General features: G+C 43.9%; 1 protein-coding gene and 1 long non-coding RNA gene across 3 annotated transcripts; one reads left to right on the top strand and one right to left on the bottom strand.

The window, feature by feature from the left end:
• The first annotated feature begins 613 nt into the window (after positions 1-613).
• STRIP1 (striatin interacting protein 1) lies at positions 614-21913 on the top strand. Of its 2 annotated transcripts, none has more exons than XM_083445677.1 (21): positions 614-1199; positions 2021-2090; positions 3209-3283; positions 5098-5232; positions 7109-7229; positions 8072-8140; positions 9500-9606; positions 9991-10118; positions 12776-12958; positions 13070-13287; positions 13639-13704; positions 14933-14996; positions 15165-15236; positions 15658-15732; positions 16037-16134; positions 17018-17144; positions 17248-17348; positions 17940-18006; positions 18132-18236; positions 18377-18581; positions 19679-21913. In XM_083445677.1, the coding sequence occupies exons 1-21, from the start codon at positions 936-938 to the stop codon at positions 19924-19926; spliced, it is 2598 nt and encodes an 865-aa protein (XP_083301803.1). In that variant the 5' UTR covers positions 614-935; the 3' UTR covers positions 19927-21913. The 2 variants fall into 2 exon arrangements, with proteins under 2 accessions (XP_083301803.1, XP_083301804.1); XM_083445678.1 differs by having other exon boundaries at positions 1025-1199; positions 8078-8140.
• On the bottom strand, positions 13667-17932 carry LOC310679982. The gene is made up of 2 exons (XR_014512582.1): positions 17564-17932; positions 13667-13808 (listed from the first exon to the last, which is right to left on the bottom strand). It is a non-coding gene; the product is annotated as an uncharacterized lncRNA (long non-coding RNA).
• Positions 21914-23299: the final 1386 nt, after the last annotated feature.

The raw sequence follows: 23299 nt of genomic DNA on the forward strand, positions 1-23299 counted from the left end.
TGCCATGGAAACTATTTAAATACAGTGCTGCATTGCAGTATTAAAGACACTGATGACCTATGTGTTTGGATTCATAGAAATTTGGTAAGGCACTGTAAGACTGCACTAAGAAACATTAGGCCTTTTAAGCCCTATCTCAAAGGCACCACTGTTCTATTTAAATAGAATGCATGGATAATCGTAAAATCCTTATTGAGCTGCTTCACAAGTGCAACCCTAGTTGCTGTAATAGATTTTTCCAACATGTGCATGTAGGAGTGAGCGATCCATAAAGTGTGTCGCAGATGTGCGTCTGGGACCCTTTTTGAAATGTCCAGTTTCTCTTTCTTGCCCTTCCTTTATTTAGATGCGTACCGGTAATTTTCAGAAGCGCTTGCCAAGTTCCAACGAGAGTCTTGTGGCACATAACGAATTTATTGTGCCTTAAGCTTTTCTATTTGAGTCTCCTCTGTCAGATGTACGAAGTGTCCTCAGTTGGCATGAATATATGCGTAAGTGGGGGAAATGTGAACAGTGGAATCGAATGACAGTGAAATGAAGGAAGTGCCTTCTGTATTGCACTGCCGTTTGATTCCGGCGTTCACAATTTTTTCTCTCCGCCCCTGCGTACAGCCTGTGTTTCTTGCACCCTTGTGCACTTGTCCATCATGAAGCTGCTGCTTTTGAGGTGACGATTTGAGAGCTAAACCCTTCTGCATAAGCGCGCTTCACTTGCACCGTCTGCGGGACTTTACGTGACAGCTCCCGGCTATAGCCAAACGAGCCTCCGTCGCCTTGGGAACCATTTCACAGGCTTTACAAAAACCGGAGAAATGCCAGCTTTCAGGCAGCGCCGCCTTTAAGAGGATAACGCGACGCAACCAAGATGGCTGCCGCGCCAGGTCACAAGAGTCCTTTGATCCGCTGGCCATTCTCAATCTGTTCCTGTCGTTTCCATGAAACAACAGCTTCTCATCTTAGCCAAGCCCATCCGCCACGCTCAAGATGGCGTCGCTTCCTGCGAGAACCTAGCGCTGCCTCGGCCCAGTTCGCGCGAGAGCTGCCGGCGCGTCGAGATGGAGCCAGGCGGCGGCGGCGGAGGTCCGGGCTTGCTGATTGTCAACAACAAGCAACGGGGCGCGGGGCTCGGGCTGGCGGCGCCGGCGACGCCGGGGATGAAGGGCCGAGAGCCCAACCGCAACCAGCGCAAGGACTCGGAGGTCAGGCGGGGCGGCGAGGGGCTCCAGGTGGGGGGAAGGACGTGTCCTCGCCCACTCGCCGCTTCCTACCGAAGTCTCAAGGAGCCGGGAGGAGGGAGGGAGGGAGGGAGCGGCTCCCTGTGGGTGACTCCGGCTTCCCTCACCTGTCGGGCCTTGCATGTCACCAGCGGTTTAAAAATAGAGATGAAATAGACGGGGTCGGGGGGGTCGGGATGTCCCTGCGCTGACAGTGGACGTGCAGTGTTTAGTCTCCACCCAAGCCTTGGCTTCCCTCCCCTCCTTTACTCACGCGAAGCCATTTCCCAAATAAAGGCTCTTTCCCATCCCCATCACGAAGAGGAGCCTGCCATGGTCACAAGGCAGCTGCTTCCTCCTCCTGCAAAAAGTGCAACTTTTGGGAAAACCCAAACCCATCCTTTTGCCTTTTTAAAAGGTGTTTGCAGCGCAGAAGCTTGCTCACAAGTAAGCTGCCCTGTGCCCAGGGGCTCTTACGCTCGAGTAAGGGTTGCCTGTAGGGTGACAACCCGGAAGATTATAAATCGGCAGTCCTATCTGTACACATTTACTTGGGAGTTAAATTCCGTGGGTTTTGTAACTCTGAACAGATCTTGTCCAGGTTGCACGGCAGTCTGCGAAACTTGAGTTCCAGGCAAGCCTTAAAAGTGCGAAGTTGCCGAGCAATGTGGCAAAGCAGGTTTCAGGGAGAGGAGCATTGCCGTAGTCATCTGCAAGTTACCATAGTAACAGTGAAGCTGCGTGGGGAAAGTCAAGAGCCCTTTCATGCTGAGCCTAAGTTTTATTTTAAACTCCTCTTCACCCAGGGTTATTCGGAATCTCCAGATTTTGAGTTTGAATATGCAGACACAGACAAGTGGGCTGCTGAGCTGTCAGGTAAACTGTGAACTGCTTTACTCTAATATTGTGCTTTGTTTTGAAACAGTTTCATTTTATTATAATGGATGTTGCTACAAAGTAAAAATCAAGCCTATGTGAAAATTCAACCGATTTGTTTGAGTTGCTGCTTCCTATATTCATTGTTAGTTGCTTTCAGGTTTTATCTTGTGATTACCGCTGTGTGAGGAAAGTTGTTTCGAGTGGAAGTGATATCCACATAAAAGCTCTCAGTTTATATTTTCTGACCCACCCTGGATAATTTTTTAATGAAGAGCAAGTTAGAGGTGTTCTAAATAAAAAAATAATTCTGCTATAAATAAATAGTGTGTCTTAGATTTTGCTTTAAGTATACATATGTACTTTTGAATATTCAGTCAATATTATGTGTTCCTATTTTACTTTAATAGGAGAGTTGTGCAGACATTGCCCTGATTCATCTATCATGTTCCACTTGTAAAACCCAGTGCAAGGACAACTGCTAGAGCAGTGGGGCTCTTCCACCTCCACTGTGAGCCCCCTGCACCTTCCCAAATTCACTCAGAAAGGTATCCAGTAATAGGAGATATCCAGTAACAGTGCAGGGAGGGAGGAGAGGAAAGATGGTTCCATCAGGCAAGCAGAAATCCTTTCACCGATGGAACAATTTCCTTAGCGCTATGCAGAATCCTACCCATTAGGCTTAACCATTGCTTGTTTCTGTAACTACAGTTAAGTGTTGCTTACACCTGAATACCTACATCATGGTTAAGGGTTGTCTGCAAACTACTTATGTTAAGTCATGAGTCTGAAGTAGGTTTGTAAACCATGTTTTGTATTAACCATGGTACATCTACATCTATCAGTTTAGTTCTCCCTGCATCTCCAGGATCTTCCCTTGCAAAGTTATGAGCAGGCCTCATTGGTGTGGTTCCCACCCTACAGGGGCAGGGCTTAGCTTGAGACAGCTCACCCATGGTAGCAATTTTCAAATAATGCCATCTTCTCTAACACTCTGTGTTATGAACATTCTTCCACTTGTCATGACAAATGGCTGTCTCCAGTCTTGTTGCTTTAAACCGTGCTCAGGTATTGTATAACATATAACTTGGTTTTGTGTATTTATTATCTCATGGCAGAACTGTACAGTTACACTGAAGGTCCGGAATTCCAGCTCAACAGAAAATGCTTTGAGGAAGATTTCAGACTGCATGGTAAGAGTGATGTATTGTCTTTTTGCTCTGAAAATGTCTTGTAGAATTGCTTTGTGTGTGCTCTAGAAGTTGGTCTTTGTGTGCTCAAAATGTAAGATCTTTCTCTTTGTGATAGAAATAAAATACCAAAGGATTGATTGCTAAATCAAGTATGTTCTTACATCTTTCCATGAAACTTTGCTTTTATTTTAATCTATTATTATTATTATTATTATTATTATTATTATTATTATTATTTTGTATACCTCCCTTCATCCAAAGATGGTTCGCAACATAAAAATACAAAATGTGAGCACAAAATACATACCGTATTTTTTGCACCATAACACTCACTTTTTTCCTCCTAGAAAGTAAGGGGAAATGTCTGTGGGTGTTATGGAGGGAATGACTACAGGTGGCGGGGGGGATCTGCTGCAGTCGTGAGCAGAGGATCCATGGTTCCCCTTCCTTCCCTCTTCCGTGGCTCGCTTTGAAACAGCAAAGCGGGAGAAGAGCCGCTGAGTGGGAGGAGAGAGGGACAGAGAGCCTGCTTCTTTAAAGGAGCAGTTCCGGTTGGTTCCTTTAAAGCAAGTAGGCTCTCTGTCCCTCTCTCCTCCCCACTCAGCTCGCTAAATAGCAGCAAAGTTTTTCAGCTTGCTAAGCCGGGGATGAGCTGGGAGCAGGGAGAAAAGCAGAGCCTGCTTGCTTTAAAGGAGCAAAGCGGGAGAGGAGAGGAGCCTTCTCCCCTTATACCCCTCTTCTTCATTATTAGCAGCATCCTTCACCCACCCCACGCATGCTCCTTGTCCCTTGAGTGCTTTTCCTTCCCTCCCCACTTAAAATGTGGTTACAAAGCACGGATCCACATGGATCCTCAGGATTTTTGCACTGGGTCACCCCAAATTCACCATCAGATCACATAGCATGTCCATGGCTACATCTTGCACCAAAAAAATCACACACCCACTGTTGCCTGGGGCCGCAGTGGTGCAAAAACGTGGTTACAAAGCATGGATCCACATGGAACCTCAGGATTTTTGCATTGGGCTACTCCAAACTCACTGTCAGATCACATGTCTGTGGCCACAGCATGAACCACAAAAATCATACATCCACTGTTTCGTTTAGAATATTTTTTTTCTTGTTTTCCTCCTCTAAAAACTATGTGCGTGTTATGGTCGGGTGTGTGTTATAGAGCGAAAAATACGGTAATAAAGAACCCCCAAACAAACCAATAACACCCCTCCAAACCAATGACACATTTAAAAAGGTATAGAATGTTTCAACAGCCATAGCCCTGGTTATAGAGAAACCTTTTCATCTGGTGCCTAAAGGTATGTAATGAAGGCTTCAGGCAAACCTCTCCATGGAGAGCATTCCACAAATGGAGAGCCACTGCAGAAAAGGTTCATTCTCATGTTTCCACCCTGGACCTCTCATGGAGGAGGCAAACAAAGAAGGGCCTCGGGTGATGATTGCAGTGTCTGGTATTGTGGTCCTGAGCCATTTAATAGTTTGTATTTTAAGCAAATCTTGAGTTTTTGGAAGCAATGGAAGGCATTTAAGGTAAATGAGAGGGCCTGATATCATAGCATAGGATCCTTATTTATGAATTTTCTGAATGTTCTAGTGTGCCAGTCTGAAGGGTGCTTACCACAGCTTTTAACTCATAAGAATTGTAAGGGCTTTTGGGTTCTTATGAATTCAGCCTGACCTCCCAGACTCTTCTAAAGCAAGGTTGCCCTGTGACTTGTGAGGCTAAAGCTCCCTGATCTTTGAGGGTCTGTTTTGTAGTTTCAGAAAGCAGCCTTATATCAAACTGTTTGACTTTACAGTGCTGGATAAAAAATGGACAGAGTTGGACACCGATCAACATCGTACCCATGCCATGAGGCTTCTTGATGGCCTTGAAGTCACTGCTCGGGAGAAAAGACTGAGGGTAGCCCGAGCCATCCTCTATGTTGCACAAGGTATACCTTTATTACTGCCAGAGGAAATTCTCAGTTATGAAATGTTTGCTAGTTGCTGTGTAATATCTTCATGGAATATTTATTAACATGGTACTTGAGTGAAACCAAGCCTGTTTTTTGAAAAAGAAAGAAAGAACAGAGATGAAGAAAATTTGTTTGTTACTACCTTTATTGCATAAATGACTGAGAGCAGTATCCTACTAAATAGATCCACTAGTGCAGAGATTTCCACTTGTACAATGAAACCTCCTCCCTCTCTGCCAAATATGTGTGCCAAATCTGTTCCAGAGAGTTGAGGAGAAACCCAGAACAGATTTAGGAGGTATGCAAGGAGAGGAGAGGATGGAGAACTTCTGTTGTACAAGCAAAAATCCTTGCACTAGCAGATCTATTTAGTTGGATACCACCCTTACTCAGTTTCATTTTTATTTTTAGTTGTTTGGGGCTAGATTCTAGACTTAAAGCCACTTTTCATAGTAAACCAAGATGGTTGTCCATCTTTGCTCATAGTGTGCCTGAACATCAGAGCTGACAGAGACAGCAGTTTTTAGTTGACTATCACATATGGAGATATAATTAACCTGAGTAGTTGCTATTATTATTATCATCATCAAAGTTATATCCCACCCTTCCACTCAAAGGAGCCCAGGGCAGCAAGCGCACAAATAAGGAAACAGTTTAAACATTTAAAAGCAATTCCAATTGAAATGCAACCTGTAAAAGGCTTGTTGAAAGAAGAAGGTGCCAAAAAGACAACAGAGGTGGTCCCTGTGTAATATTTAATGGAAGGGAATTCCAAAGAGTGGGTGCCACACCACAAAAGATCTGATTCCTATATTTTGCAGAATGGACTGACCCCCATGCTCAGTTAGTTATCTGCATGAGGCCCTCACCTACAGAGCAGTTATTTGTTGGGTAAATAAGGGGCAAGACGATCTTTCAGGTATCCTGGTCCCAAGCTGTATAGGGCTTTATGCACCAAAACCAACACCCTGAACTTAGCCCAGTAACTAATTGGCAGCCAGTGCAGTTCTTTTAGCAGCTATGTAACATGGTGGCAGTAGCCTGCCACAGTGAGCAGTCGAGCCATCTCATTTTGCACTACCTGCAGCTTCAGGACTAACTTCAAGGGTTGCCCTGCATAGAAAACATTGCATTAATTCATCCTGCAGATTACCAGCACATGGGTGACAGTGGCCCAGTCCCGAAATGGCCATAGCTGTCGTATTGGCCAAAACCGGTAGAAGGCACTCCTGGTCACTAAGAGCACTTGGGCCTCTACTGACAACTATGCATCTGGGAGCACTCCTGGATGAGCCTGCTCTTTAAGTGGGAGTACAACCCTCTCCAAAGTAGGGAGTTGGCCAGTTATTAAGAACCTGCCACCCAAAACACTTCCATCTTGCCAGGATTCAAAGTCAGTTTGTTGGCCCTCATCCAGCCCACCACCAAGTCCAGGCAGTGGTCCAGAGCTTGCATGGTCTCCATATTAGTACAGATGCATGATATTGCATTAGTGACATATTTCCATTGCACCAAATATTCAGGCAACAGAGGTTGTTCGGTGGGATTATCCCTTGAGATGTTGGTGTGATCAAGTGCCATCAAGTCCCACTGGAAGCCATGTTTCATTTTATAATTGTGTAACACTCTTGTTCTCTGTCCTGCAGCAGGTTCCAGATGCTGCAGGAAGCTGACATTCTAGCCGGTTGTTTTCATAGTACTGTATTATAATTTTTGTGTTATTTTAATTTTGTGAATTCTCTGCCCTTAGGCATAAGAATCAGGAAAAACATATCAGTTATGAAGAACAACAACATGCTTTATCTGTTAAATGGAGAGCAAATTGGTATGATTTTTGTTTTTATGGCTGCAGGCACATTTGATGAGTGCAGCTCTGAAGCTGAAGTTCAGTCCTGGATGCGATACAACATTTTCCTTCTGCTTGAAGTTGGCACATTCAATGCTTTGGTGGAACTTTTGAACATGGAAATTGAGTGAGTTCCATGTTGCTGTAGAGTTGGGCCTCTGAGAGGAATGTAGGCTGTTTAGATAGCCTGGTTATGATCTGCCCCACCAGGGTATATATTTTTACAGCTTGTGAATGATCAGGTGCCAGATTCATTCTGGTATTCATCCAATTTTTATCTGATTCCATAGAAAGCCCTAGAGTTTAGGACTGGAGTATTAAGGCAGTAGGGTAACACTGCAAGTTCTTTTCACCTACCTTTCCAGTATCTGATTAAGAAATGCTATCTTTCTGGTAATGGAAATAAAACAAGTAATCTAGAATAATTTGATTTTTAATTATTCATTTATAATAATTGTATTAATATTATTAATGATACTATATTATAATACTTTGTAGTGCCAAACAAGAATCACTTACTTTTGAGGATGGCGTTGTTGTTCTTGCAGCTAAAAACTAAACACGGATCGATAGAAAGATTAGTATATACTGGACTCAGATGAAAGCCTCTCTAGCCCACTCCTTTGATCTCGGTAGGATCAAAAATGTTCCTACTCAGTTATCTAAAAAAAAGGAACACAAAGTTGTTATAGAATGTCTAGTAATTTGGTTCTATGGAGCAGATGCTTCTCTCGTAGTTGAATTCAGTCCAGTTTGTAAGATCTCATAGCAACTGTTTTGGGCAGCTGCTGTTGGATATGTAAAGGAATTAGAGCATGTGCAGAGTGGTGCCTAGCTGCAGAGAAAGACCACAGGATATGCAAACTGTACGCTGCTGTTTTCATGTTATAATCTTAATGTGTAAAAAAAGCCTTTGATCCCAGATTGTAGGCAGCAAGAGCTAAGTTGATGTTGCTTCTTTTCTCTCAGCAACAGTGCTGCCTGCAGCAGTGCTGTGAGGAAGCCTGCCATCTCCCTGGCTGACAGCACCGATCTGAGGTGAGGAATATTGGCATATAGGCCACAGGTGTGATGAGATTTCCCTGTGAAGGACTCATGAGTTTAAAAGAATGCTTTGCTTTCCTTTCCTCCGCAGCCTTTCCTCTATTTGCACATTCTCTTGTGTTTTTTTGAATCATGGCATTTAGAGGTGGGAAGGACCTTTTACACCATATAGTGCAACTACAGCATAGCCTTCCAGCAGGGGTGGTCATATTTTTTCAGCCTGAGGGTCACATGCCAATAGTGGACAGGACAGAGGAAAAAGTGGGCAGAGCAACTAATGTGAATTTGTATACCTTTGTATACCAGGCAGTTTCTTCACACACATCCCTCTGTCTTCCATCCAGGCAAGCAAGAAGCATGATCAGAGTTCAAGGGACATATTCCAGCTAGGCAAAACACTTAAGGAGAGGCCAGATGAGGGGTATGGCTAAGGAAGAGACTTGAGTACCTGACAGAGAGGCCTGAGAAACTGCATGTGGCCTCAGGTCTGAGGTTGCCCATCCCTGCTTTCAGTATCTACTTGAATACTTCTCTGACATTTGTGCAAGAATAAGATTTATAGATTTGATGCAGCATACTGTTGTGCCTTAAGTTGTCTGCATTGATCTAATGGACTTGGGGGTGTGTATGAAAAGATAGGTAACCAAACCCAACGCAGCTTTGAATAGAGTATGTTAGGAAGAAACACTGTGTACAGTGGTACCTCAGGTTACAGACGCTTCAGGTTACAGACTCCGCTAACCCAGAAATAGTGCTTCAGGTTAAGAACTTTGCTTCAGGATGAGAACAGAAATCGTGCTCCGGTGGCATGGTGGCAGCAAGAGGCCCCATTAGCTAAAGTGGTGCTTCAGGTTAAGAACAGTTTCAGGTTAAGTACGGACGTCCGGAATGAATTAAGTACTTAACCTGAGGTACCACTGTACTAGCTAACACTGTGTGCTAGTGGCGGTGCACAGTATAATCACCTCATCTGTAGTGAAACCTCTATAGCTGGAAAATGGCGAGTTCTTCCAGGAGATGCTTGTGGTTTATGTAGAGATACACCCACTAGAATGAGTACATTTTTTTTTTTTCAGAAATACAGGTTGCTAAGCAACAGTCACCTTGGCAATATAGACTGGGAGCAGGAGGAAAATGCTGGCTTCTTTCAGTAAAACTTGTCATCTTCTCGTTGCGCCAAGCATATAATGTTGCTACTTCTGATGAAGCCGGGGGTGGGGGGGGACACATCACTTGTGCACACTTTGCTAGTCTAGCCCCCTCTCTCCCACCCCTGCAGTTTTGAATAAGCTGAGCCATATTGTCCGAGTTTGCCTTTCTAACCTGCTTGGTCTTTGCAATGCATTTTTGCAGGGTGCTGCTGAATATTATGTACCTTATCGTAGAGACTGTCCGTCAGGAATGTGAAGGAGACAAGCCTGAGTGGAAGACCATGAGACAGACCTTTAGAGCAGAACTAGGTAAGGATTCTGTTGCTGCCCATTTTGTGTTTGTTAAGGCTGTTTTATAAGTCTCTTGATTTGAAGTAGGTATCAGTAAGCCAGTAAGGTGCAATTACTTTGTTGCCAGAAAAACTGCCTAGCCAGGTGTGGAAAGGTATCTTTTTTCATTTGAGCTAAATGGGCAGGATGTTTAGAACTAAACTGAAGCAGGGACAGTGTATACATAGACCAGAAGAAATACAGTGGTTATGGACAATATAACGGCTGTTCTGTTGGACCTACTAGTGAATTGACGGCAGAGGATGGGGTTGGAATATATACAGCTGATGGGGTTGGAATATATACAGCTAGAACTGAGGCATCTGCATGTAACAAGGCCATCGCCAATGTATTGCCTTTCAGGGGCACCTCTGTATAACAATGAGCCATTTTCCGTGATGCTTTTTGGAATGGTGACCAAATTCTGCAGTGGCCATGCCCCACACTTCCCTATGAAGAAGGTGTTGCTGTTGCTCTGGAAGACTGTCCTGGTAAGAGGTTGTTGCCTATGAATAATTGGTCTTTTAACAGATTGCTTCTTTTGCTGTAACTAAAAACTCTGGCCCCTTGGGGATATAAACAGGATTCTACAAAGTGATGTGGTGCTGCTGTTTTAATTTCTTGACTGAGATCAGTTCAGAGACAAGCATGCTTAGCGTTTAAGCTGTAGGATGTGCATAGGTCCGGAGTCCTTTTTATTATTAAAAGCTCTATTGTAGCTAACCAATAAATGTAAACCACTACAAGGACGTCTGTGTGTTGTATGATAATATCCTAGGTTGAGTTTGTCACCACCTTTGAAAAATCTCGTGGAAACTTTGCAATACACAGCAGTGGAGTTTTGGGGGTGGGGATATTATACCCACAGGCACAGGACCAGTCCCTTTTCATGCACTGTGCATTGCACCTACAAGCTATGAACAGTGCTGGGTTGAAGCAGGATCTTAGATAGTGACTTGGGGGGAAAAATCCCTTGCTGATCTTTTCCATCACTGTTGACAAAACAGACACACAGGAGAGCTGCTCTGTAATTCTTATTCAACTCCTTTCATATATGTCCTGATAATGCCATTTGGCACATCCCTGTAGCAGTGCTGCTGGTTTCTTATGCTGGCTGCTAGCTGAGTCTGGGTATCCTCAGGGCTTTTTGATTGCTTGAAAATAGCAGATGGCATCATGGATCCAAGCCTGAGCAAATCAAGCTGCCATTGACACATTGGAAGGAAAATCATTATTAATGTGAAATGAGGCTTCTGGGTTGTTTTGTTTAAATTAACAAATTTATAGATATTTTGAAACTCAGAAGAAAGAGATGAATATTTTCTTGCTAACTAAAGTATCTTAGGAAGAGGTTCAGTTTACATGGGAATCCTAGGACTGACAAAGAAGCACACTTGCTGGCCTAAATTTGAAAACCAGACAGTCCATAATTTTATTTAATTATGAAATGTTTATCCCACCACACCAAATTGTTTTAATTTTTCATATTTAAAGAAACGATTTCTGGATATTGATTAGGAAAGTATCTCAGGTTAGTTAATAAATGGACTTGCAGTGCACTAATGCATAATCTTTTTAAAAAGAGCACAGGAATAAAAGAAGTTATTCTAGTTGGTGCCATAATGAAACTCGTACTGCATACATTTGGCTTGCTTTTTGTTTTTCTTTTTGAACTGCTGAAATGTATAGTTTAAAGACGGTGGTGCTACAACTAGGATGCTATAATATAATCCATTTGTGGATGATAAGGACATATTTTTCAGCTGTTTAAGACTAAGTGATCATGAAATCAATAAAGTGCAGTGTTGTTGCTAGTTTTCAAAGGACCTACCGTATTTTTCGCCCTATAGGACGCAATTTTTCCCCTCCAAAAATGAAGGGGAAATCTGGGTGCGTCCTATGGGGCGAATGCAGGCTTTCGCTGAAGCTTGGAGAGCGAGAGGGGTCGGTGCGCACCGACCCCTCTCGCTCTCCAGGCTTCAGGAACACATCCGCAGCCTAGGCAGCCCTGTGGGAGGTCCCGCAGGGATGTCTAGGCTGCGGATAGCAGCCTGCCGCCTGGCGCGAGGGGTGCCCTGAAGCAGAGCGCCCCACGCGCCGGACAGACATCCACAGCGTGGGGAACCCTGCCGGAGTTCCCTGCAGTGCTCCCCACGCTGCGGATAGCAGCCTGCCGCCCAGCGGGTGAGGCGCCCTGAAGCAGAGCGCCCCGCGCGCCAGACAGACATCCGCAGCATGGGGAACCCTCCAGGAGTTCCCCGCAGCGCTCCCCACGCTGCGGATAGCAGCCTGCCGCCTGGCGGGTGGGGCGCCCTGAAGCAGAGCGTCCCGCGCGCCAGGCAGACATCTGCAGCATGGGGAACCCTGCAGGAGTTCCCCGCAGGGCTCCCCACGCTGCGGATAGCAGCCTGCCGCCCGGCGGGTGGGGCGCCCTGAAGCAGGGCTCCCCGCGCGCCAGGCAGACATCCGCAGTGTCGGGAGCCCTCCAGGAGTTCCCCGCAGGGCTCTCCACGCTGTGGATAGCAGCCTGCCGCCCGGCGGGCGGGGCGCCCTGAAGCAGAGCGCCCCTCGCGCCAGGCAGACATCCACAGCGTCGGGAGCCCTCCAGGAGTTCCCTGCAGCGCTCCCCACGCTGCGGATAGCAGCCTGCCGCCCGGCGGGCGGGGCGCCCTGAAGCAGAGTGCCCCGCGCGCCGGGCAGACATCCGCAGCATGGAGAACCCTGCAGGAGTTCTTGCACTCAGCAGAAGCCGCATGGCATGTTCGACTTCCAAGGCATGTTGGAAAACCGAAATGTTCATCGACGGAGATGTTCAAAAGCCAAGGTACCACTGTATGTGTGTCTGCTAGGAATGTGGAGCTCTCAGCTTCATGAGTGAATGTCTTTAACTTCATTTGTTTGAAAGTTAGCTGTGAAAATGTTTCATATGAGCACAAAGACAGGTTTAAAATGCTATGTTCTTTGGTCTCTGCTGTGCCTTCCCATATACACAAATGGTTCTTTGAAGAATGATGGACATTCCTATAACTGCAGCGAGTCCTCCATTCCCCCGTCTTAGTTTACCTTTAAAAAACTGGTTTTTGAAGGGTTTATGAGTGACCAAAGAGATAATGGAAGTGAATGACCTGCAATTATCCTCTTGCCGTAGTGCACCCTTGGAGGATTTGAGGAACTCCAGGATATGAAAGCAGAGAAAAGGGAGATGTTGGGGCTCCCCCCACTTCCTGAGGATAGCATAAAAGTGATTCGCAACATGAGGGCTGCCTCCCCTCCAGCATCTGCTTCTGATTTGATTGAGCAGCAGCAAAAACGGGGTCGTCGAGAGCACAAGGCAAGTCAGGGTACAATCTGGGAGGGATGTAATCTTCCTTTGTTTAGGAAGACACTGAACTTAAGGAGAAGGCAGACTATAACATCATTTGCTGTGTGTGTATTCTTCCAGGCTCTCATTAAACAGGATAACTTAGATGCCTTCAATGAGCGAGATCCCTACAAAGCTGATGACTCCCGGGAAGAAGAGGAGGAGAATGATGATGACAATAGTCTTGAGGGAGAGACATTCCCTCTTGAAAGAGATGAAGTGATGCCCCCTCCTATCCAGCATCCACCGACTGACCGACTGACTTGCCCAAAAGGTTTGCCTTGGGCACCCAAGGTCAGGTGAGCACCTATACAGGATTGTTGTATCTAAAGAAAATCCCAGAACTGGAAGGCTCTCGTCTTCAGCCTCAAACCAGTGCTCAACTACTTGGTTAGCGCACCTAATAGATTTCTGAATGTTATAATTATAATGAAATATGTGCTCTGGCTTCTCTCATTGACGTTGTGATGATGTTTGGGAGCCTTGATGTCTTTGAAGATGCTTGAGATCAGAAGAGCGATTCTCATTTTTTTGTGTCTAGCATATAAAGGAACTTCATCTCTCCAGGGCTTTGTGGTGAATGAAATATGCAATAATCTTGAGGTGCCCTTAAGGTCTGTCTGAATATGATTCTCTTCTCTTCTCTTCAGAGAAAAAGACATTGAGATGTTTCTGGAATCAAGTCGGAGCAAATTCATTGGCTACACCTTGGGAAGGTGAGTTAATGGAGCCCGAAATTTGTTGCCTCTTGTGCTTAGCTTGTTAGTAGGGGATCTCTTCTTACTATGCAGTTAATGTGTTGGGTAACTGGCAGCATAGACTTTTTCCTGAAAAAAAGTAAAGACAGCAAGCTGTTCAGGCTTCGTTATTTTTTTTAAGCATTCACATAATCGTTTCTCATTCTGTGTTAAGCCACTACTGTAATACTGTTCGGACACTGAGTTTCTGCTGCCCATCTTGTCAGTTCCTGAAATCTCAGGAGGTCTGTGCATGCAATCATACATGCATCTCAAAACTATAAATGCAGCTATAATGTTTTATGGTATTGTGCTGTAATTTGAGTAACCAAAAGGACTAAAATTCTTAAACAACTAAAATAAGGTGTGCCTGTATACACAAACACACACACAATATTGCTACGGACAGATGAAGAATAGGACCAGGAAAAGACTTAGGACACCCACCATGTGTAGAGTTGCTAAATAAATTAGCATATCAAGTGGTAACAGACATTTTCCAGGCTTTTGGCTGGTACAACTAAAAGCTTAATAGGAGTGGTGAAAACCTGCTACACTAAGTCACAAAACCATATTGCAGAGAGTACATATGAACTACAGATTGAATCCAGATAACCAAACTTTTTCCAAGTCTAAGAAATAATATTTCTTTATTATGTATTAGTGCTTCATTTTAATAGGAAAAAAAATCCTACATTTTAGATGCATCCAATTAGATCCTCCTATTTATTTCAGGTTCTGTTCCTGATGCATAACTAATTACACAAACTGAACATTCTTAAAAATCTAGCATGCTTTTATATTTTAAAGTTGAGAGGAAGGTTCCTATAATTTCCAAGCATTCCTGTTTTTCAGGTTGCTAGTAGCCTGAGAGAATCATATCTGACCTTACTAATGAATAATTTTTATTGGCTCAATAGGAGCAGGAAGCTCTTGCACAAATGAAAGAGAATTTTTTTTCTTAGACAATTTATCAGGACATGCCTAGCAGGTATTGTAAGCTGCCCTGTGATCCTCAGATGAAGGGTGGTATAGAAATTTAATAAATAAATAAAAATAAAATGTGCTGTTTGAAAGCATTACAGAGAGAAGAGTGAAATCTCTTAATCAGATTGACTAGCTTTCTGTTCACAATTTTACCAAAATAGCTCATTTGTATCACTCATGATGTTTACTGGCTGACTGGTTTTGCTTTCACCCCCTCTAGTGACACTAACACAGTCGTGGGCTTGCCTAGACCCATTCATGAGAGCATCAAAACTCTTAAGCTGGTGAGTACTCACTGTGTGGACTTCTTAATTTGCATGTGTAGAAGACATCTCATCTAATTACTTACTGTTTGTCCAGGCTAAGAAATATATCCTAAGCAGGAAAAGTGCTTGAATTTATGGTGCTGCCAAGATGATGAGGCTAACTTTCTTTGCTCGCTCTCTTTATAGCACAAATATACATCTATTGCTGAGATTCAAGTACAAATGGAAGAAGAGTATCTGCGTTCTCCCTTGTCAGGGGTAAGTACCATAGGGCAAATGTTCAAAAGGGGGAAGACTTGTGGTTTAAAAAGCATCTGCATGAAGAAGTGGAAGGGGAAAAGTGTGAATCTCTAATCTGTAACTGCACATTTGGCTGATCTTTGCTATCAGCATATGCTGTGAGTTGGTCAAAGAGTTGGTCCCTCCTGATTCCTAACCTGCAAATCAGATCATTGGCTTTGGATCATGAGAACTCTGCCCATGAGACACTCTTATTGGAAAGAGAGACTTAGGATCCAACCCTTATGTGGTATGATGCTGTGCAGCTGCCTCTGGAAGGAGTTTTTTATTAAGGAAAGTTTTGCTGAGTTTCTGGATGAATGCTCTTAATATTCAGACTAACTTAGCATGCACTTGAGGTAGGAATGAATGATGATATTATCTCCTTGTGTTAATAAAGGGGGAAGAGGAGGTTGAACAAGTTCCTGCAGAAATCTTGTACCAGGGTCTACTTCCTAGCCTGCCACAGTACATGGTGAGTTACCATTTCCTCCTAATGTTCATTCCCAAGGCTTCAGCACACCCTTTTCCTATTTCTTAAACTCTATCTTCTCTACCATTTTCAAGATGGGAGAAATAGCTAGACTCAGTTTGCATTTCACTGCTGGCTTATGCAAACTCCCATTCTGATATATCTCTTCTTTGCTTGCCAGTATGTGACAAGCTATTTCCTTCGATGTTTCATGTTCATCTCTTCCCGTTATGAGTTTCCTTCTCCTCTTTCCTGTTCTTTGGCACTTCTGAAAGCCTTCTTTGCTTCACTCAACTTTCACCCACAGATTGCCTTGCTGAAGATCCTGCTGGCTGCAGCACCCACCTCCAAGGCCAAGACCGATTCCATTAACATCCTAGCAGATGTTTTGCCAGAGGAGATGCCGTGAGTCTCATTCTTAGAGGGAAAGCATATGGTGAATGAAGGGCAAAGGCAATGAATGGATGTTTACTTGACATTCAGTGGTTGGGCGTTGAGTGGGCAGGCTGACATTTATTTGTATATTTAGACATTCCTTTCCTGCTGTTCTTTATAAAAAAAATTCAAATGCTTTTCATATGATGGAACATTTGATTGTCTTGAACCTTGCAAAATGATGTGTGCAGCCTAGAATTAAGAGATCTGGTAGCAGAGAAAAGAAGTGTTTGGACTGGACCTGGAAAGCTGTTTTAAAATGGGTCTCCTTAGAAATAGCAGGCCTCTTAAGTATGGAGGGGGATGTTAAATCAACAATCTCTTGAGAAGCTTCAAGGCAGCTTAAGTGATGATGCTCGTGCTTCAATAGAATACCTTTTTTTCCTGAATTTGAATGTGTCATTAATACATGCACAGTACTTCTCCATGTCTGGAGCAACAAAGATTTCATAAGATTGGTAAATAGGTTCTGCCACATAGCATACATGGGTTCAAGGCAGTACTTTTTTTAAAAAAAACTTTTGTTCTGCACAGTACACCCTGAAGTGCTTATGTTGGCAAATGGAGCCACACACAGCTTGTTGAATTCTTCATTTTATTGACATATTAAACAGAGTCAGGAAGGGCTTGGAGAAAAGTATTGAGGAGTTGCCATCTCTTCCTTGATCACCCATATATTAACTAAAATTAAAGCAACCTTCTTCACTGGCCTGTAGAAAAGAGAGACCATAAAGTGCTACTTAAAGGAGAATTGCCCTAAAATATAAATAATAGCATTAAGCACAGACAGATCTGCCCTACCACAGTCACCATCACAGGCTGTCGAAGCTAATACTGCTGCTTTGCCTTCCAGAACAACTGTGTTGCAGAGTATGAAACTAGGCGTTGATGTGAATAGGCACAAAGAAATAATTGTAAAGGCCATTTCTGCTGTTCTGCTTCTACTGCTTAAGCATTTTAAGCTAAACCATGTTTATCAGGTAAGCATGAAATGGCATGAGCAATCAGCATTGGAATTGAGAGATTGAAGTGAATCTGGAATTTGCTTGGCTAACCATTCTTACCACATGTTTCCTGCTCCAGTTTGAATACATGGCCCAGCACCTAGTGTTTGCCAACTGCATCCCCCTTATACTGAAATTCTTCAATCAAAACATCATGTCATATATCACTGCCAAGAACAGGTAGGTGGGAATATCTCTAGCACACCTGTATCCCAAAACGCTGTGACAGGAAATGTGACACGCTATTTTTGCAGTGGGACACCTGGATGGTATCCAGATGGGATATCTAAGAATAACTAGTTATCCTCCACAATTTTAACTTGCAGAAAGGAAGATGTTTCATCCCGCTGATAAAAAAAACCTGCTGAGAAATTATTCATCTCCACCAACACTACCACTTGTCTGTTAAATGGATAGCTTTAAAATGTGCTTGTTTGAAAAGACATTGAGTGACGTTCATGTAGATCCCATGGCCATGAGTGTCACTGGACTCAACAGACACCATTGCCCTAGTGGGTTAAAACATTACTAAGCAGTTGATCTGCTTATTTTTCTTGGCAGTAGGTAAGTATCTGGGATAGGCAGATATGGAAAGATGTGCATGCATGAAGCCTCTTGGTTGTTGCCAACTGAATAGCAGCAGGTGGAGATGATGTCACAATCATTTTTCTCATATGTTTGAACCTGGCAGGGGCAACCATTTTGGACATGGTATATTTGACTAGATAGGTCATCCATTCTGATCCGTTTGGGGTGTTTTGTGTTTTTTAGCATCTCTGTTTTGGATTACCCATACTGTGTGGTGCATGAGCTGCCTGAGCTGACTGCAGAGAGTCTGGTGAGCTAAACTACCTGGACAGAAACATATATAGCAGAGGGATGGAGATGGCATTGTCAATAAGGGGCAATTTCTCACTTTCCTTACTTGGTAATATTTCCTTTGCTTTCCTTTTTTTCCTATAGGAAGCTGGAGACAACAATCAGTTTTGCTGGCGAAACCTGTTTTCCTGCATTAATCTACTTAGGATACTGAACAAATTAACAAAGTGGAAGCACTCAAGGACTATGGTGAGTAGAAAGGCCTCCTCTTCATAGTGCTGTTAAGGCTTTATTGATCATGTACCATCATTTTGGCCTTAAGCAAATGAATGGTGACCAAGGCACAGATGAAGTCTTGGAAAACTGAGAGTGTTCCTTTGCTTTCTCAGATGTTGGTGGTATTCAAGTCTGCACCCATTCTGAAACGAGCCCTCAAAGTGAAGCAAGCCATGATGCAGCTTTACGTTTTGAAGCTCCTCAAAGTGCAGACCAAGTATTTGGGGCGACAGTGGAGGAAGAGCAACATGAAGACCATGTCAGCAATCTACCAAAAAGTGCGGCACCGGCTCAATGATGACTGGGCTTATGGCAATGGTATGTCCTGGATCTGCCTCTCCTCTTTCCACCCACTCCAAGTCTTTCATAAGCCTTTAACTGCTATGCCAAGCCAGTTCCCTTAAATCACCCATCTGCCTTCCTGTTAACAGATCCCATCAGTAATTGCTAGGAGCGTATGGTGATTGCTAGGAGTGTAGCAGTTCGAAAGCACCCCCGGGTGCAAATAGATAAATAGGGACCGCTTACTAGCGGGAAGGTAAACGGTGTTTCCGTGTGCGGCTCTGGCTCGCCAGAGCAGCGATGTCATGCTGGCCACGTGACCCGGAAGTGTCTTCGGACAGCGCTGGCCCCTGGCCTCTTGAGTGAGATGGGCGCACAACCCTAGAGTCTGTCAAGACGGGCAGGGGTACCTTTACCTTTTTATGGTGATGGCTCCACTTATCCTAAACAGAGCAAGCTGAGGAATGTGCTTCCCCACTTCTAAATTGATGTTGCTTGATAGACAATGTGGTATAGTAACTATAATGTTGAACTTGGACCTCATAAATACGTGTTCAGATCCTTGCTATGAACCATATAGTGTAGTCTTGGAGAAGTCACTGGGTCTCAGCCTTAAACCTATTTTCGACAGTGGAACCTCAGTTTTTGAGCATCTTGGAAACTGAATGATTTGGAACACAAACACAGAAGTGATTGATTCTGGAAGTGATTGGTTCTGTTTTCAAACGCGCCTTGGAAGTTGAACTGCTTCTGCTTCACGTTTTTCCATTTTTTTCAATGGATTTTGCTGACCGACCATTAATACTCAGTTTTTGAACGTTTTGGAAGTCAAACGGAGTACATTCAAAAACCGAGGTTCCATTGTACTAGAGTGACCATAAAGGACAAGATGGAGTCACTCCATACTTCTTCATACAAGGTTGGAATAGAAATGTGAGATATTATTGATGTCTGTGTCTGCTGGGAAGTCCCTTTGCATCTCATCCTTAGAAGTTGTATTTCTTAAAGATCTGCCAAATGGGATGACATAATGCTGGACTGTCTGTATGACATTGTATGGCATTTTCATTGTGGGGGTATGACTGGAGCTCTTCTGCTCCCTTAGCTGATTGTTTGCTTCATGACTTTTGCAGATCTGGATGCACGTCCTTGGGACTTCCAGGCTGAGGAGTGTGCTCTGCGTGCCAGCATAGAGCGTTTCAACTCTCGCCGTTACGACCGGGCACATAACAATCCTGATTTTCTACCTGTGGATAACTGTTTGCAGAGTGTTCTGGGCCAGCGCGTAGAACTGCCTGAAGATTTCCAAATGAATTATGACTTGTGGCTGGAAAGGGAAGTTTTTTCTAGACCCATCTGTTGGGAAGAATTGCTCCAATGACGTTTGAGAAGAGGGAATCGGAGCTAGTACGTGTGCCCAAGGACAAGGCAGCTTCTCTTTGGTCAACCGGGCATAGAGAGACGAGATAAAACTGGTTTTTCATATGGCTTGTAATCTGCCATTCTTTCCTTCTCCTCCAGGTGGTGGCATGGATTTATACTGCTCTCAAGGTCCTAGCAAATATGGCTTTCCTACATCTTTTGGGCTGCTTCAATTACTGATTGGTTTAGAAGGTGCTAAATGGATTCAGAGTAGTTCACTTTGAGACTCAGATCAATTGAAAAACGCTGAGCAAAATACCAGTGTCAGCTTTGATTGCTATTCACGTGATCCTTGTTGGGCTTCTGTCCTTTGACATTGGCCAGCTGTTCTGCTCCAAAAGTAGTATGGCAGCTTTTTTCTGCTATGCCCCCACTCTTATCCCAAAAGGACAGAACCCTTTCTCTGTTAGCTCCTAGGATGGAAAACAGTATCATGGTGGTGTGAATGAAAGGAGAAAAGATAGGTGGTGCATACAGTTGTTCATACTAATAGGAAAAGGAGCTATCTGGAGTCCCATCTAGTGCATGTAGGGACCTTGTATAATTGAGAGGATCGGGAGCAGGGAATAGGATGTGTTCATAGCAGCTGCTTCCACTCTCATCTGGTGGCCCTTCACAGGGAAGGCAATTTAACTGGATCAGGGATGTTACCTTCTTTTGTTCCTGTAGTGGCACCAAACATCTAAATAACTGCTGATCATGTCCCAGTATAATTGAATATTAATATCTATTTCTTTCCATTGAGCAATCTTCTGTTTTGAAGGCTTCACCAGGGAAAGAGAAACTCTTGACATTTTCCCATTTCCATCAATGTGCCATTCTTTCTTCCTTCGTTTGCTTGAAAGCCTCAATTTTTGAATAGCTTTGCTGCACAGATGTACATGCCAATGTAGTTTGCTTGATTTGACCCCTTGCCAGGGCACCTTCTTTGTGCCTGCGCTTCTTGGTTAAATGTCGCATAATCCTAGTCTCCTCAGTCTGGATGTTGGTGACCCAGGCAAGTAACTCATCCTACCTTGATGCTCCATCCCAGTCTAGTTCACATAAACAGAAGATGAAGTGGCAAGCCTGTGTCTGGACTTTCCCACTGCAAGTCACACCCACAGCCATCTGGAATAGTACTGTCAGTCCAGACAAAGGTTTGCCACTTCCAATGATGTTTTGTAAGAACCTAGTCTCTGGGTTCCTGCAAACCAGGACTGTGAATGTGGTAGAAGTAAAGGCATTTACTTTAAGTACATAAGTGGACCTGACAACAAAGTAGGTGCTTTCACTTCCCTAGGAGATGGTATCTGCTCTGAGAAGACTCACAACCAAATCTAAGTGTAGCCTGTTGTATTTATAAACATTCAGGAACAGGCAAGTGCAGTAGGTCATCACCAGGTGCAATACAGTAGAATGCATTTTCCTATTTGTTTGTTTGTGCTTTGTAGTCTGATTATATGCTCAGGCTACAATTCTAACGTATTTGGAAGAGAGCCCCATTGAACAGACCACCTGAGTAAATATGTTTAGGTCTGGGGTGCCATTAAAATGCTACTGTGGGAGTGGGTGGGACTGCTCCAGCACTCCACATTGAGCCTCGATTACTTGTCCCCAAACACTCCCAGCTGTTTAGCTTTCATCACTGAGGTTACAGAGTGTCTCTCAGGTAGACAGCATCAGGGACCAAGACACAGTGTCAGTGTAGAATAAGAATGAAGTTTTAGCAAAGCCAATTCATTTGTTTTGAGCAAATGTCACCAGGCAGACATTTGCTCACAAATTGTAATGTAGCTACAGATGGGGCTCCAAGTTTCTTCAAGGTGTAACATACTGAGACCGTAGGGCTCCCCCCTCCCCATCTCTGCATTGTTAACAGTGTGATGGTGACATGATCATGCAACAGAAGCACATGGTCGCATAAAAGAATGAACAAGCATTAAAAACAACAAAATGCCTATCAACTTACAGTGGCTACTTTTGTGTATGAATCCTGAGATCTGTACATATCTCCTGGAAAGAAATCCAGACAATTTCTGCTCACTGGAAATTAGGGACTTCAATGGGTGAGTACAGCATCTTTCTGGCTTTGCCCTCCTACTCACAGACTTCATAGAGCCTGGTGGCAAAATTAGCACCTGGGTGGATGTTGCCTCTTGACAGATGCAGCAGATAAATAACTCTTCTTTCCTGGGTTCAGTCAACCTGTCTCTTGGCTTACACCTCAGCTATCTCAATTCCTCTATACCATAATGGGAGATAGAACTGGAGACATGGGGGTGAAGACCTGGGTTGAATTGGGAGTATTTGGGGGAGGCCTGGTTGCATGGTGGTTCCTTCATATGTACTTGCTCAGCTTATCTGTAAAATTTCTAATACCGGCAAACATCTGGCCATTTTTACCTTCTGGAGCACTACACTATTGGATTTTGTGTTTAAATTACAGTGAAAATGAAATCTTATGGATAAATTATTCTGTGAGCACTTGCTGGTCTGTGACACCGCTGATGGGGACAGCTGCATGATGGGGACAGACCGCAAACTTGAAAGCTGCCTTCCTCTCCCCCACAAGTGCATTGATGTCTGTGGATGGAGAGGAAGGATACTTGCATTTTCCTTGGACATTTCAAGCAATCTGGGTTATGTACTACAGAAATGAACCAGGAATGTAGGCAGTGAAGATCTCTTCCAGCACAGTCCCCTTGCAGTAGTAGATTTGTTCACTACTTAAAGTTTTAATAGAAGACTCTAACCAGGTAGAAGAGAGCTTTCCAAACTTTTTATATTGGTGACACCCTTTTTAGACAGGTATCACTTTGCGATGTAGTAAATTCATTTTGCATCATTTCACAACACAGTAATTGTTTTACTAGCAAACCAGAGGTTAAACTTAACCTCTTTTGAGCCTCGGGAACAGCATGGGGAGCATTCATGTGACACACCGACACACTGATGTGTCGCAACACACAGTTTGGAAAGCTCTGTGGTAAAGTAAGGAATTGCAAACTGTGGACAGTATCCAGCTAACATGTCCCATCATCACAAGGATTTATACTTACCCCCTGCACATGCCCTGAAGGGGTTGCAGGAACCCCTAGAAAAAGCTTCCTCAACCTCAGCCCTCCAGATGTTTTGAGACTACAATTCCCATCATCCATGACCACTGGTCCTGCTAGCTAGGGGTCATGGGAGTTGTAGGCAAAAAACATCTGGACAGCTGAGGTTGAGGAAGCCTGCCCTAGAACATATTTAAGGGGCACACAAGGGGAGGAGAGGGGAGATCCGATTGTGCCAAGTGGAAATCCTTGTGCTGGAGGGTTATGTTACTCAGGGTTACTTTAGATAACCCA

Source organism: Podarcis tiliguerta (genome assembly GCF_965153285.1).
Source record: "Podarcis tiliguerta genome assembly, chromosome: 6".
In the NCBI taxonomy this organism is placed as follows: Eukaryota; Metazoa; Chordata; class Lepidosauria; order Squamata; family Lacertidae; genus Podarcis; species Podarcis tiliguerta.